At 43.7% G+C, this 17,126-nt stretch overlaps 1 protein-coding gene across 1 annotated transcript in view; it reads left to right on the top strand.

Annotated features, from left to right (window-relative positions):
* Positions 1-2,035: 2,035 nt before the first annotated feature.
* LOC123837467 (N-acetyllactosaminide beta-1,6-N-acetylglucosaminyl-transferase) overlaps positions 2,036-17,126 on the top strand; it is a 63,677-nt gene continuing 48,586 nt past the window's right edge. Inside the window, exon 1 of the mRNA XM_045866388.2 lies at positions 2,036-3,383. Coding sequence (XP_045722344.1) covers positions 2,468-3,383 — 916 coding nt within the window. The 5' untranslated portion in view covers positions 2,036-2,467. The remainder of the gene's footprint in view (positions 3,384-17,126) is intronic.

Genomic DNA, 17,126 nt, shown 5'->3' with positions numbered 1-17,126 from the left:
CTATCATTTCCAAGAAAGGATACTCTCTTCATTTGGGGGCTGTGTTCTAAGATAGCTCCAGAGCTGGAAGAATTATCTACAGATGCACAAAACATAAAAACTGGATGGAATAAAGAGCAACTGCTGATGGTGGCCCCAGGGGAGGGTAAACACGGCTTGCCTGATTAATTGGCTAGCTGGGGAATAACTGCTTCCAAAGTGAGCGACGAGGCTCAGTTGCTAGGCCTACAGGTGCCCGCCTGGTCCTTGCCTGCCGTCAAAGGTGGAGAGGGAGGGAAGGCTAAGCTGGTCAGTCTCAGTAGCAAAAAAACACATGGTGTCTGTTCTGGGTAAGCAGCTCTTATGGCCTATTAAGAAGGAAAGGTAACAATTACAGCCTTTCTCTGTTTCGACATGCGGTTTCTTAAAAAGTTCTCCTGTGGGTTTTGGTTTTTTTTTTTTTTTGTTATTTTGTTTTTAAATACCAGAACCTAGGGGTGAGGAAAGTTGGCCCAAGGACAACCAAAAGGGCAGAGAGGGAAAACAGCTATATTTTCAACAGACAAACAATGCCATTGGAAGTAATAGATTGAATACAGAAACATTAGGATAGCCCCTAATTCGGCTGGTGTGTATTTCTTAATATAATGGCATTATAATGTCTGTTCCCAAGCCTGTGTAGATCCGAACCCCTGTGTTAATGGCCAGTTGGAAACAATAAAGTAAACAGCCTCTGTTGGCCTAATTAAGTCATGCATCTGCACCCTGAACACTTTGTCAGGCTGCAAATATATTAACATTCATTCTAAGCCAAAAGGCTTTGCCAAACTAGATACTCAAATGACTGTCTGTTGTTTTGAAATAAAATACACAATAACCTAATACTTAAAGGTATAATTTGGAAAAAGAGAAGCTTGGGATTGACTTTTCCATTATCATGCACTTTGCTGTCATTTTCTTTGCTTTATTCCGTGGAAGACACTAAGAATTAGATTTATCTGTTTTACCCACATAATGGCTACATTTTCTTTTTTCTACTTTGCATAAAAATCTGAAGGTGGGTTCTACATGGAGTTTATTTGTGACAGGTCTTAAAGAATGAGGAGGATTTAGTGAAGGGGAGAGGAAAATAAGGTACGAGTTGGAAGAACAAAAAATAGGAACAATGGAAACCAGCAGAAAGAAAAGATACAGAGGGGCACCTGGCTGGCTCTGTCAGTGGAGCGGGTGACTCTTGATCTCGGGGGGTTGTGAGTTCGAGCCCCGTGTTGGGTATAGAGTTTACTTAAAAACAAACCAACAATACAGTGTGCTCAGGAAGTCTATCACTTGGAGTACGGTGCCTTGAATGGTGGGGGCTCACATTGGTTTTCCATCCAGGCGCCCCAAAGAGCTTGATACTCTTTAGCCAAAACACTACCCTTTACAGGTGGGGGGAAACAGTGTGCTTTTCCTAGGTGGTCAATAAGCCTGACTGGGCAGGTATAAAGTACTTCTCTGAGTATTAGATGATGTTCTCTGGGTGTTTAAGAGCTGAGTGCCCCCCAGGTCCCCTAATCTGAACGTCACTTGTGGCCAGGATTCAAGTTCTTTCCAGGGAAACTTTAAAGCCTTAAGTAAATCCGGGGTTGTAGCTTGGGACTTGCTCGTGTGACAAGCACCACCGTGGATGCTGGATGCTGTAAGCGGGGAGAGGGGCTGGCACCTGATCTCAAAGTCACGGCCCCAGGGAGCCTGCGTTTTCAGGTCCCCTAGGACTGGGAGTCCCGTAATCTCTTGTTTTTGTAAAGGGTAGGGCAGGGCTCGACACCATGACAAAGGAGCCGCGCTGTATGCTGTTGTTTTTTTCTTTTCGATCTTGTCTCTTCAGTCACTTTTGTCATCAGAGCATGATTTTCATGAAAGCATTTGCGCACGGAGGCCACATTACATCCCGTGGATCGGACTGGAAGGGCCGAGGGGCCAGGTGTTGCCATGAGCAGCCCGGGGGGGGGGGGGGCGCCGCCGCCTGCGGGTGACTAGCAGGAAACAGCACGCCTGCCAGAACACATTATTTCAACTTCGGCTTTCACGGCGCTAATCCCCTGAATGGGGGCAGGGGGAAGCACGCGGGGGAACTCAAAGACATCTGAGAAGCTCATCCTGCAGCGGAAAGGAGTTGCCGGAGAGATCGGGGGCCACAGCGAGCAGAAGCGGGCAGGGAGGCAGAGGGAGGGAAAAGGCCGGGCTTCGGGAACCTGCCGCGGGGCTTTGGACAAAGGGCCTCTGAGAAGCAGAGAACGAGGCGGGACCAGTTGCTAGTATCAGCACGGGGGACGGACGGAGCCCCAGCTGGACTCCCGGCGCGAAACGCAATCAATTCCCAGCGTCGCCTTCAGGTTAGGAATTACTGGAGTATGTACCAAACTAAGAACTCAAAGGAAAAAGTAAGTTTGGGGAAGGACTTCCAGATTTTGCCCGTCTTTGAAATCTTGCTCCTCTGTGAGGCATGCCTTCGATGCGTTACCTCTTTATAGTTTCTGTTTCTTGCGTAATCATTTTTATTGTGTTCTACGTGCTCAGTTTTGGGGGAGAGCAAAGCTTCCAGAGGCTGAATAACTCAGACACTTTGATGCTGACTCAAGTTTGCGCATCCTTTGTCAGAGGCCAAACGCCTTTCCTGTGGAGAAACAAACTGATAATGTACGAGAAGTCTTCTTGCAAGGATTACCTGACCCAAAGCCACTACATCACGGCCCCTTTATCTAAAGAAGAAGCTGAATTTCCTTTGGCATATATGATGGCCATCCATCACAATTTCGATACCTTTGCAAGGCTCTTTAGAGCTATTTACATGCCTCAGAATGTCTACTGTGTTCATGTGGATGAAAAGGCGACCGTTGAATTTAAAGATTCAGTGGAGCAATTACTGAGCTGCTTCCCAAATGCTTTCCTGGCTTCCAAGATGGAGCCAGTTGTCTATGGGGGGATCTCCAGGCTCCAGGCTGACCTGAACTGCATCAAAGACCTCGTGGCGTCCAAGGTACCATGGAAGTACGCCATCAACACGTGTGGGCAAGACTTCCCCCTGAAAACCAACAAGGAGATAGTCCGGTATCTGAAAGGCTTTAAAGGGAAAAACATTACCCCGGGGGTGCTGCCCCCAGCTCACGCTATTGGACGGACTAAATACGTCCACCGGGAGCACCTGGGCAAAGAGCTTTCCTATGTGATCAGAACCACAGCGCTGAAACAACCTCCTCCCCATAACCTCACCATTTACTTTGGCTCTGCCTATGTTGCTCTATCCAGAGAGTTCACCGACTTTGTCCTCCACGACCCACGGGCTGTTGACTTGCTCCACTGGTCCAAAGACACTTTCAGCCCTGATGAACATTTCTGGGTGACGCTCAATAGGATCCCAGGTATGTGTGGTTCCGTGTTTCACATGACGTCAACGTGCTGTACTTGGAAAGGCTTCTCCAGAGCCTGCTCCTTTTTAGTGGATGTAGAAGATGAAAAGTGAAATCCATGGTTCTCCCTCTATTCCTTTCCAGATGCAGAATCATGGTCTAGCATGGCCAAGTAATACCTTTGAGTGGTATTGCTTTAAAACCGATCGTGTTCTTTTGCGTTCATCTTATTAAATCTTTACCACAATAGGCATTACTTTTTTGGTCCCCGGTGGTGTTCTTGCTTTCCCCCAGATTTGTCAGACTCGCTCTTACCTCGGGGTCTTTGCCTCAGCCATTCTCCTTCGTACCCCCAGACCTGCACAGGCTCCTGGTCAGCCGGATGTTACAGCTCACAGAGGCTGAGCTGACCAGCCCACCCTGTTTTTCTTTCAAAGGAATTTGGAATAATCATTTTTTTTTAATTTGGAATAATCATGTTTACTTATTTGCACGGGTTTGTTCTTGGCCTTCTCTATATTATTAGTGCCATGATGTTGGGGTCATTTTCTATCTTGTTAACAGCTGCATCTTCAATGCTTAGAACACATAGTAAAATGGTCGATAAATTCGATAAATGATTGAGTAATGAAATGAATGAATAAATGACCAAGCATAAGGCTTTACACCATAGTTGCCTCCCTAAGACCCAGTGAGCTGAGAAATATTTGGACTCATGCATATACTATATCACATGTGTAGAGTTGGCTTTTTTTTTTTAAACATTTTATTCAGATCAATAATGAGATTCTAGGAGCAGCTCCTTCTTCTCTCAACAAAACATTTCTATCTTTACCAATGGACCAGATCAGTTATTTTTAAAACTACATAAACCTTGATAGGATTTCTTCTGAAGGAAATCACATGCTTTGGACTCAATGAAAAATACAAAATGGATCTCTGATGAACTCAACAGCATTATTATAGCAAGAGAAAAGCAATCATTGTTCTGGTTTTGGGGGGCTGCCAACTTGGAAACACTGGTCGGTGCTCTCAGGCTGCAGGGCAGAGCCTGCTGGGCGATAAACATGCCAACATTCTCTGGAAAATACCGTGTTTGGTCTGTGAATCCCAGGGCGACTGGCCTGGTGAATAGGGTTTGCTCTTGTACTGTGAGCTTTGGCTCCCCTGACCTCCCCTCTCTGCCTGGCCCCCATCTTTTCACCTCTTGTCTGCTGTTCCATCATTGGCATATGATTTGGGAGCGTTAGGTACGTCAAGGCTGATTTTCATATTTAAATATGTAGTCCCTTTCTATTCTCACTATTCCCTTTTGATTTATAAAAAGTCAGTACTATGTATGTGGTTCCTTACATATGGTTTGAGGTGAGGGCATTTCGTTAACTTAACAAAAGCCTGAATCACTTTTTAAAAGAAGAAAAATGTGGATTGGGGCTGGTGTTAAAAGTCTGTGGTTACTGTGACAGGTGGACGATCAATCTTCTCAATGTCAAATCTATAGAAGAAAACCAAGGGAAAAAAGAATCTTTCACCTCCCTCCTTTTTCTTTTTCTTCCCCTTAGTCTCCTTCTCCTTTCCAGCCATAGTCAAATAGACAAGGTGGGAGACCAAGATGGTTATGTAGATAAGCCCAGGAGAGGAGACCATTTTTGCTATAGGTTTGTGGTGTGGTATGCTTGCTGGCTTCTGCCCTCTCGGAGTGACCCTGTCACTCCATGTAAATCACATAACCTCTTGGAACCTCAAATCTCCCCAACTACCAAATGAGGGCCCAGGTAAGAAGACCCCCTTTGTCTCTACCTGTGCCTTTCCTTGCAGAAGACACATTGCCCAGCACCATATAAACACCTGGCACGCAGCTATCAGGAATTTGTAGGAAGGTAGAAATAAATGTTGGTGAGTCAGGGTTCTCAGTTGCCCATTAGCCTTGGCGAATGCATTCCATTTCCTTCAGAGGTGAGAGCTCCACCATGAGCATCCCCCAGGGAGGAAGGCAAGCACAGCCCAGAATCAGTGATCCCTCAGGTCTGATTCTGCAAGGGATGCTTTTCAGGACAGCATGACATCTCCTGTGGCTTTGACTCCTTTCTTAGACGCTGGATGGCATCCTGGTTCAGGGAGAAAGCAGGATATCCTGCTTGTAGGTGGGGTCTTCCTGAATTGCAAGTTATTTTTAAAAAAACCAAATCATCAAACGCTCTAGCCCATGTTGGGTGTCTTCATCTTCAAAGGCAATGTAAAATCCAATCACACACTCAAGGAGCTCCCGGGTTTTAAGCTTGAGTATTTCTTGTGACTTAAGATTTAGTGTGTGAATCTCGTTCTTTGCTACCAGACAACTTCAAATGATACCAGCTCTTCTATTTTCAATGTCATGTGAAAAGAGGAAAAGCCCTTCAGCAAGTACAGTGTTGACATCTTCTTTGCAAAATGTGCAAGTACAGATAGTGTTGTTCCTTTCCTCCCTCAAAAGTTCCTTCCTCTCTTCCCCCTACCATCCTCAATTAAAGTGGTTGTGTTAGAAAGACCGTGCCAGGGCACCTCAGTTTCCCCAAATCACCCACCAAAGTAACAGGACCACGAAAATGGCTAGTTCCCTCTAATGAGATGATATCAGAAAACCAAGTGAAAATAGTTTAAAGTTGGTGAGACTCAGTGGAAAGTATATTCACAGAGGTAGCCCGGAATCACATAGCTTCACTGGCTTTTTTTTTTTTTCCCCATGTTATCTTTCTATTTAGAAAATGATTTCTCTCTTGGTTTTCAACCCTTCGACTTTTTCCATTCTGCACTGGAATTAGAAATGGTATCGAAACAGGCTAGAAAGAGTCCCTTGGGGAAAAAGGCCCCAGTCTCTCATCCTTCTTCAGGGGAGGCCAGACAGAGGGGGCTGTCATTCCATTCTGTGCGGCTCCTGCAGAGATAGACTATCTAGACCTCTCCCTTCTGGCCATATTCCCAGAGGAAACCCTCCAGGAGGTCAGATTTCAACACTTCTCTGACCAACACTACAGAGCACCAGGTTCTCCTAGCCATAGTCCAAAGACCATGTTCTCGAGCTTTTCTGGTTATTCCTATAGCACTGTCTTTGGCCTCCCTGCCCCATGGTGGAGAGCCAGAGGCCATTTAGATTTTTGCTTTAAATCTTGTGAAATTGATCAGTATCTGCAGAAACAGCTGTTGGGCTTGTTTTTTGCAGGTAGATTCCTGACCAAATTGTCCATCTTCAATGGAAAAGCAAAGCTGTTACTTTTTTTCCCAGCTATTTTTTTTTTTAACCCCCCTCACTATGTAAGTTTGTTCTTTTGAATTGTTGCTCATGCATTACTCTGACCTTTCTCATGCCATGAGGTTTTTCTTCCATAAGAATGTTTTCATTTGCCTCGCTTCCTTTTTCCATTTTGTATACATTTTCTTTTTTCGGAGCCCTACTTCAAATAAATTATCTCAACCTCAGAAGTGACTGCATGATCACATTTCCGCATTTTTCAAATCTAAAAATAGCATGTTTCCTACTTCGATTTATTTTGCTTCTTTAACTTCGAGTTTTATTTATATGTGCACATTCTTTGGGAGTGTGCTCTGACTCCTTAAGTGGCAAATGGCAGAAACACAACTCAAAGTTCCTGAAATAGACACCAGAACCCACTGGGTCACAGAAATGAGATGCTCAAAAGGCTCCAAATAAAGCTGGATCGAGAGTGGAAACAATATATTCAGGACTCTTTCTTGCCAGGTGGTCGGTCTCTCTAGGAGGTGAAAAACCGTTTCTGTTTGCCCAGAGCTAAAGGGAGGTCCTAGGTACGGGACTCTCAGTGCTATCATCAGAAAAGTCCTGGCAAACTGGGACGAGCTGGTGACCTTCTCTCTCTCTGTGTGTTGGCCCCATTCAGGCAGGTTCTCCCCACATGGTGTCAGAAATAGCCAGAAGTAGCTCCGGGTACGTGGTTCTGACCCCTGGCACTCCTGGGGGACAAGAAAATCTTTTTCCTGAGAGTTCAGCAACAGTGTAGGGGAGTCCTCATATTGGTCCTGCTTGGTCCAGATCCCTATCCCTAACCAAACTGGGGTGCAGGGGTGAAGAATGTTGACCAGCCTTTCTTAGGTCACTTTCGCAAGGGGGCAGACTATGGTGGAAGGTGGTTCCTTAGACCACAGCAAAATCGTTCCTTGTCCTGAGGGCAGGGTGTTAATGATTATCTCACCTGGTATTAGAAGGGCAAGATTTAGCTGAGATATAAAACTTTAAGCCCTTGAGCAATTGTAATTTGGAGAATACTAATTAAGTTACTTTGTGGAAGTGGCATGATCTCAAGAAGCATATCCCTTCTGCCTCATAAAAACGTATTTTTTTAAGATTTTATTTTTAAGTAAGCTCTACACCCAACATGGGGCTCGAACCCACAACCCCGAGATCAAGAGTCACATGCTCAGGGCACCTGTGTGGCTCAGTCAGTTAAGTGTCTGCCTTCAGCTCAGGTCATGATCCCAGGGTCCTGGGATTGAGTCCGGCATCAGGACTGCTCAGCAGGGGGTCTGCTTCTCCTTCTCTCCCTCCCCAGCCCACTTGTGCTCTCCCTCTCTCTTTCTCTCTCTCTCAAAAATAAATAAATAAAATCTTTAAAAAATAATAAAAATAGGGGCACCTGGTTGACTCAGTCATTAAGCGTCTGCCTTCGGCTCAGGTCGTGATCCAGGGGTCCTAGGATCGAGCCCTGCATCGCCCTCCCCGCTTGGCCGGAAGCCTGCTTCTCCGTCTCCCACTCCCCCTGCTTGTGTTCCCTCTCTCACTGTGTCTCTCTCTGTTAAATAAATAAATAAAATCTTTAAAAAATAATAATAAAAATAAAAGAGTCACGTGCTCTACCAACTGAGCCAGCCAGGCACCCCCATAAAAACATTTTTAATAACATTCCTTTGTTATGTTTGGAGAGTACTTATTTTGCAAAAGTACTTACACATAATCTTTAATCCTTATAAGACCCCTATAAAAGGACTACTGTTCCATTTTGCAGATGAGAAACTTGAAGACTAAAATATGTGACTTGTCCAAAGATAAATACCTCATATACCTAGCAAGAAGTAAGAATGAAAAGAAACATCTAGAAGGAGAGGGTAGACTTGTGTTATACATTTAGATTAAAATGTACCTAGTTTAATGAATTCTTCATTTAATTATTGTAAAAAGTGCAAGTGTTCCAAAGACAAAACTTGGCTCATTGTAGGTCTTGTTAAGTTTGTGGAGTGGTTAGGGGCACCTCGGTGGCTCAGTCGTTAAGCGTCTGCCTTCGGTCATGATCCCAGGGTCCTGGGATTGAGCCCCGCATAGGGCTCCCTGCTCAGCAGGAAGCCTCCTTCTCCCTCTCCCACTCCCCCTGCTTGTGTTCCCTCTCTCGCTGTGTCTCTCTCTATCAAATAAATAAATAAATAATCTTAAAAAAAAAAAAGTTTGTGGAATGGTTAGATGGCTGGACCCTCACCCAAGAGTGTTCTCTCTTGTTCCTTATGTCATCTGGATAGTTAGCCCATTTTCCTGGAACTTGGGCTTTTTCCTGTGAGTGGGAGGTACAGGAAAAATGAGGGGACTGTTTACTGTACATCTGCCAATGGGTCTGCCTTATCTTAGTTTAATCTTCACAAGAATCTTGTCCGGTCAGTACTTAAACCCACATTTTACCAACGAGAAGATGGAATCGGAATAGTTGAGTAATGTGCCTTGCTCCAAAAGTAGAAGGCACAGCGAAGGAGAGAATGGGTACAACGAGAACATCAAATCCTGCACACTCAGACCTCAACCTACACCCTCACCTTTGTGTGCCCTTGAATCCCACACGGTCCTCTCTTAGCTCCACCCCACAGGCTGGATTCCCACTCTCTCGCTCTCTCATTGCCCCATCCCTGTGGATCTGGCTTTCCCTGGAGCTTGGGTTCCAAGACTTGGAGAGACCCAGGTTGGAATCCTAGTTCTTCCATCCCCAGCCACGCGGCCCGACACTTAATAAAAAAGCACCAGCTTCGAGTAATAGAGCAAAGGTATTGAAAGCATGTAGCCAGACTGCCCGGCTCTGGATCCCTGCTTTGCCATTTACAAGTTGTGTGACCTCGGACAGGTTACCTGCCATCTATAAAATAGGGAAAATAATAACATTTATATCAAATATATGAGGCTTAAATGAACTGGACTAGTGCCCAGCCCCTATTTAAGTGTTAATTTTTATTATTGTTCTTGTTGTCTTCACCTATAAAATGCATATTCACTTAATAAATATTTATTGAGCACCTAGGTACCATGCTAGGTATGGGGATATAGTAGTGAGTGAGACAAAGAAGGCCGCTGGCCTCATGGAGCGTATGTTCTAGATGGGGAACATAGATAAGAATAAGCAGACAGATAAGATAATTAGAGATTATGGTAAGTGCTATGAAGGAAAGACAGGCTGATCCAGAAAGCGACCTGCTTCAAAATGGGGTGGGTCGGGGAAGCCTTCTTGGAGAAAGGAGCACATGAGCTGTTCCTCCCAAATGAGAACGAGCCAGCCATGCCCTTGAGAAAAAGGTGCCAGGTGGAGGGGCGGGGCTTGCAAAGGTCCCAGGGGAGCAGGACGGTGAGGGTTGGAGTTGGGATGAGGTGGGCAAGGCCCTCATGGGACGGCCACGGGGATGACACGACCCAGCAACACCAGCTTCTTAGGGTTACTGGCAGAAAAAGCAAGATGATGAGTACAAGTTCTTGGCATAGCGCTGGATACAGACTAAACAGTCAATAAACGGAATCCGGCTCTTCTCCGCTCCTGGTGCTGCCATCTGTGTCCCCTTGTCTCTCTCCTACAACCGTCTCGTTTCTTTCTAACTACACTGACCCGTGAACGACGCGGGTTTAAACCATGTGGGTCCACTGACGCGTGGACTTTTTAACAATCCAGTGCTGTAAAATATTTTCTCTTCTTTATGATTTTCTTAATGACACTTTCTTTTGTCCAGGTGCCTTTATTGTTGGGATAGAGTATATGATATATATCAGATGCAAAATAAGTGTTGACTGGTTGTCATCGGTAAGGCTTCCAGTCAAAGGTAGGCTATAAGTAGTTAAGTTTTGGAAGAGTCCAAAGTTGTATGCGGATTTTCTCCTGCACAGGGGTGGGCACCCCTAACCCTTGCATTGTTCAACGGTCAACTGTGTTTTCTCTGACTCCATTCTCAGCCTGCTTTAACCCATTCTCCATAGTGGCAGGATGACCTTTATAAAAATTGATCATGCAATCATCTCTCTCCTTGACGACCTTCAATGCATCCTCATCACCTCCAAAATAACATCCCAGCCCTTCACTGGGCACAGGGCACTCTTAGCCTTTCTAGCACCTTTTCTTGCTACGCACCGCATCCCATACTGTAATCCAGCTCTACTGGAGGACTTGTGAGTCCCAAATGTGCCACTCCCACCCTCCCTGCCTTGACTCATGTCAGTCCCCCTGACAGGACGCTCTGGACTTTTCCTCCCTCTCCCTCATTTGACTGCCATTGCCTTTCTTTTAAGATTCAGCTTATAGTCACTCTCTAAAAAGACTTTCGTAATTCTCACTCCTGTGGACTCACTTCTCCTGTATCATACTGTACTATTAAGAGTCTCGGAATGCTGTGTTTGTGTTCCCAGTGGCATTCTAGACTGAGCTTCAAAGGTAGAAACTGCACCTGCTAATTTTTGTTTTCTTTATACCTAGCACAACCCCTGGTACATGAGCAATGCTCAATACAATGGAGTCTCAACTTATATTCATTTAACTTGCATAAACTCAACTGTATTCACACATACACACAAACACACACACACATGCGAGTGCATGCATGCACATACAATGTGTAAATTTAGATGGTTTTGGCCATCCTACCCTGCCCTCCATTCTACCCAATTTGTCTGGAGAGTGAACATGAGGTGGATTCTGCTTATTCCCATGATGGGCCTTGGTTCCCATGGCTCCCTAATGTTAAAGATACTGTGTATATCGCATAAGATAGCTCCTCAACTAGAGCCAACTTCTTCATCTGGTGCTTGTTAGAAGAAACCACCATCTGGACCAAGATTAAAGGGAAAATCGGTCATGTTAGAATTATGGAGACTCCCTGTCATCTTAATGTGGCACATTCCCAAGGGATTTCTCCAGAGGAATTTTGACTGTATGTTGTTTCCCCTTTATACACTGACCTGGCAACCTAAACTCCCTGTAGGATGCATATCTTTCTCTCAATATGTCTTGAATTTATTGAACGGCTAGTAATCAGCAAACTCAGAACATGAATTCAAATTGTTTGGGGCTAATCCAGTGTTCTCTGTCCTCCCTACAGTGAATGTATAGAATCATTCTTCTCTAGAAGTCATTTTTAGGGGCACCTGGGTGGCTCAGTCAGTTAGCGTCTGCCTTCAGCTCAGGTCATGATCCCAGGGTCCTGGGATCGAGTTGAGTGTCAGGCTCCTTGCTCAGCAGGGAGTCTGCTTCTCCCTCTCCCTCTGTCCCTCCCCCCGCTACCCCGCCCCCCCACTGGCTCATGCTCTCTCTCGCTCTCTCACTCAAATAAAATAAAGAAATAATAAAAATCATTTTTACTTAGAAAGGCAGATAGGGTAAGAGCGGCAAAGAGATAATTATCAAAGACTAAAGCCAGTAGTCTTTGAACAATACTTTGTCATGGAAATTTTTTTTCTTGAGGACTATCTAGTTTTATTTATTGATTTATTTTTCATTTGTTACATACCTGTAAAGGTACATTATCTTTTTTTTTTAAGATTTTATTTTTTATTTATCTATTTGAAGAGAGAGACACAGCGAGAGAGGGAACACAAGCAGGGGGAGTGGCAGAGGGAGAAGCAGGCTCCCCGCAGAGCTGGGAGCCCGATGCGGGGCTTGATCCCAGGACCCTGGGATCATGACCTGAGTCGAAGGCAGACGCCCAACGACTGAGCCACCCAGGCGCCCCTATCTTTTTAAGTTTTATTTAAATTCCAGTTAGTTAATGTACAGTGTAATATTAGTTTCAGGTGTACAATATAGTCATTCAACACTTCCATACATCACCTGGTGCTCATCACAAGTGCCCTCCTAAATCCCCTTCACCTGTTTCACCCATCCCGCCCCCCCCCACCCCCATTCCCTCCCTTAACCATCTGTTTGTTCTCTAGAGTTAAGAGTCTGTTTCTTGGTTTGCCTCTCTTTTTTTCCCTTTGCTCATTTGTTTTGTTTCTTAGTTCCACCTATGAATGAAATCATATGGTATTTGTCTTTCTCTGACTTATTTCTCTTAACTCTTAACTTCATCCATGCCACTGCAAATGGTAAGATTTTTTTTTCTTTTTATAGCTGAGTAATATTCCATCATGTATAGATACTACCTCCTCTTTATCCGTGCATCAGTCAGTGGACACTTTGGCTATTTCCATACTTTAGCTATTGTAGATTATGCTGCTATAAACATCGGGGTGCGTGTACCCCTCTGAATTAGTATATTTGTATTCTTTGGGTAAATACCTAGCAGTGCAATTGCTGGATCATAGGGTAGTTCTATTTTTAACTTCTTCAGCTATGATTCAATAAAAGCTCTCATGTTGCCAAATGTGTTAAAGGGCATTGCTTTTATAATCCCTCTTTGAGAAACTTGTATTTAAATGGATAATTTTGTTCTTTTCTTACTCTTGGTTACCGACTATTGAGTTGAGACTTCGTTAATAGTTGATTTTAGAGTCACTATTCTCAGAGAAATTCAGAATTAGGGAAATTTGAATTTTCAATAAGCGTCCCCCTGGGGTCTTTCCTCAGCTTGCTTTTTTGGCTCTTAATGTTCTCTCTCCCTCGGTGATTCTAATTTATGTCTGCAGCTCATCACTGCTTGGTACTGATGAATCATAATCCTGCATTGTGCCCCCCAGGCCCTCCCAGGCATTTCCGCCTATCTATTGGCTATCTCTTCCTGAGGCTCCCACTGACATGCTCCCCCTTCCACCTCCCTACTCCCCACAAACCCACTTCTCAATAATCTCTGTGACTGCCACCTCCATTCTCTCCTGTTAGCCAATGGCTTTCCACCCCATATCTAATCAGCACATTCTGTACATTCTGTCTGGGATGGTTTCTAGCGAGTATCACCCGCCCTGTTCCCATCGTTAGCACTATAACCCCAGCCCATCATGCCACTCTAATAAGTCGTTAGACCCGTCCAAGTGCACTCTCTAGCCCAGGTCTCTCTCTTCTAACACTCTTGACATATTTTTCTCATGAAGGCATGGCTCTTATGGCTTATTAAATTACTCTGTACAGACATCTCAATGTGGCATGTTGCCTATCAGCATATTCCTAGTAACTCTCACCTCATTGTCAGTTCCCACTGCTGTTTTCCCAGAAAAACCACTGTGCCTTGTATTCCTGCCTTTGGCATTTTTCTTCTTCAGGTCATTCTCTCTACATGGGCCATTCTCCTCCATCTCTCACATTTAAATAATGGTTTTAATATGACCGCATTCAGTGGCTTTCATTTAGGAAGCTTCCCCTGATTTTTTTTTTCAATTATACACTTTGTAAACCTTTGTCATAACTCTTTCATGTCATTCTATAATCTCCTCTACATTTTGAATGTGACTATCGTATTACCCTGACTGAACTATCTAATCTCTTTTTGGGTCTTTTATATTTTTGGCAGCCCAACATAGTGAGCATCCAGTGGGATAAGAATAGTTACTGAATTGATTTAAAAGGAAATAATTTTTTATTCAGGTATAATTGTCATGCAGTGTTATATTAGTTTCAGGTGTACAATATAATGATTTAACAATTCTATACATTGCTCAGTGTTCATCAAGATAAGTGTACTCTTAATCCCCTTGATCTATTAACATTCCCCCCTCCCCCCAAACCTTCCCTCTGGCAACCACCAGTTTGTTCTCTGTATTTAAGAGTCTGGGTTTTTGTTTGTCTCTGTTTTCTTTGTACTTTTTTTTTCTCCTTAAATTCCACTTGTGAGTGAAATCCTATGGTATTTGTCTTTCTCTGGCTGACTTATTTCACTTAGATTTATACCCTGTAGGTCCATCCATATTGTCACAAATGGCAAGATTTCACTCTTTCTTGTGGCTGAGTAATATCCCTTTGTATATATATACCACATCTTTATCCATTCATCTATAGATGGACACTTGGATTGCATCTGTATCTTGGTTATTGTAAATAATGCTGGAATAAACATAAGGGTGCATATGTCTTTCTTTCCAAATTAGTGGGTTTTTTTCTTTGGGTAAATACCCAGTGTGGAATTACTGGATCAATGGAAGTCTATTTTTAATTTTTTGAGGCTCCTCCATACTGTTTTCCACAGTGGCTGCACCAGCTTGCATTCCCACCAACAGTGCACGAGGGTGCCCTTTCTCCACATCCTCACCAACACTTGTTATTTCTTATGTTTTTTATTTTAGCCATTCTGATGGGTCTGAGGTGATATCTCATTGTGGTTTTGATTTGCATTTCCCTGATGATGAGTGATGTTGGGCATCTTTTCATGTGTCTATTGTTCATCTGTATTTTTTCTTTGGAAAAATGTCTGTTCAGGTCCTCTGCCCATTTTTTAATCAGATAGGATTTTTTGGTGATGAGTTTATGTGTTCTTTGTATACTTTGGATGTTAACCCTTATCAGATATATCATTTGCAATTATCTTCTCCCTTTCAGTAGGTTGTCTTTTGCTGCTTTCCTGCACTGTGCAAAATTATTTTGGTGTAGTCCCAATTATTTAATTTTGTTTTTGTTTCTCATTTGAAGAGACATAGCTAGAAAAAATGTTTCTACAGCTGATGTCAAAGAAATTACTGCATATGTTTTATTCTAGGAATTTTACCATTTCAGGCCTCACATATAGGTCTTTAATCCATTTTGAGTTTATTTTTGTATATGGTGTAAGAAAGCCAATTTCATTCTTCTGCATGTAGCTGTCCAGTTTTCCTAACACCACTTGTTGAAGAGACTACCTTTTCCCCTGTTGTATATTATTGCCTCCTTAGCCATGGATTAATTGACCATATAAGTGTGGGTTTATTTCTGGACCCTCTACTCTGTTCCATTGATCTATGTGTCTATTTTTGTGCCAGTACCATACCGTTTTGGTTACTGTAGCTTTGTAGTATATCTTGAAATCCAGGATTGTGATAATTCCAGTGTTGTTTTTTCTAAATAGAAATAATTTTTAATATGCCGCTCAGCCCTTCTGCTCAGTCAGCTGCAAATCATCATCCCCTCCACCCCCACCCCCATCATCTCACACACACACACACACACACACACAACCTAGATTACTTTGCAACGTGCTGAGGGATCAACTTAAGACAGCATTTTCTAGCCATGTTCAGTCTTTCTGGGACATTTACTGAAGTCCTTTCTGCTCCTGGTAAACAGCAATGGGACTGGTCTCTCTCCTTCAGTTTTTCCAAAGCATCTTGCTCACCTTGGGAATGCTTCCCAATGCCAAGCTTATTTTGGGAGCAGTATGGGTTCAAGCCAGACTATGCTTCAATCTGAGGTCTACCATCTTTGAGTTTACCAAACTGGTGCCTTATTCTGCACCAAAGAAGTAAAAAGAACAGCCCAACAGTAGAGGCCCCTGGGTTTTCATAAAGCTGCTTTTTTAAAAAAGATTTATTTATTTATTTGAGAGAGAGAGAGAGCATGCAGTGGGGAGGGGCAGAGAGAGTCTTAAGCAGACTCTCAGCTGAGTGGGGAGCCCAGTGCAAGGCTCAATCCCTAGACCCTGGGATCACAACCTGAGCCAAACCAAGAGTTGAACATTCAACCAACTGTGCCACCCAGGCACCCCATAAGGCTGCTTCTTTGATGGAAAAAAGACCTCATCAGTTGGTTAGGGAAATGACCTTGTTAAGATCTTGGGTGATTTTTTTTTTTTTTCTCTGAAACTCAGAGTAGACAATTTGCAATCTTAGAAAATTACATCCAAAGCAGTAGATGTATTAGTTACTTTCCTAACTAACCATTTCTTAGTGTGGTTTCTCAATGCCAGAGCTGTTTACAAGCCTGTCTTTATCTCATCCTCCGACCTACAGAGTATTTGACATTCTTTCTTGAGATGTTTCTGGACAAAACCATGAATGTCAGGTTTTCCCCAAAATATATTTATCCCGTATCTACGTCAGTGCCATGTTTTCAGAGAATAGATGGATGATATTGATTCCCTATAATCTTTCTTTTCAGCCAGATTTAAAAGATCAGAACTTAATTGTGAACATTTGGGGAGTAAAACTGTCATTTTTATATAGATTTATTTATTTAAAGAGAGAGAAAGAGCATGAGTGCACGTGTGCATGTGAGCAGGGGAGCAGCAGAGGGAGAGGGAGAGAGAGAATCTCCAGCAGACTCCCCACTGAGCACAGAGCCCAATGCGGGGCTTGATCCCACCATCCTGAGATCATGACCTGAGCCAAAATCAAGAGTCGGACTCTCAACTGTCTAAGCCACCCAGGAGCCCCCAAACTGCCTTTTTATTTTTTTAGCAGACTGAAGATACTCAGATCATCCTAATGCAGTTAGCTTCCTGCCATCCTAAGTCCCCTCTTCTAGACACTTCCTCTTTCCCCACCGCCTTCCTTAGCCCCAATCTTCACAGGATTCCTCCTTCATGAAAATCTGTAATTCTGGCTTCAAGTCAGAGTTCCTTGGGGGTCTACAAGAAGAAGGACCTCCTGCCTGGGACTCCAAACGCTCTCCCACATCC

This window comes from Mirounga angustirostris, unplaced genomic scaffold, assembly GCF_029215605.1.
Source record: "Mirounga angustirostris isolate CCGP_5_RB_7025 unplaced genomic scaffold, mMirAng1.0.hap1 SCAF_8, whole genome shotgun sequence".
In the NCBI taxonomy this organism is placed as follows: domain Eukaryota; kingdom Metazoa; phylum Chordata; class Mammalia; order Carnivora; family Phocidae; genus Mirounga; species Mirounga angustirostris.
Note: the sequence above shows the minus strand (reverse complement) of the source record. Positions and strands in the feature narration are given on the sequence as shown.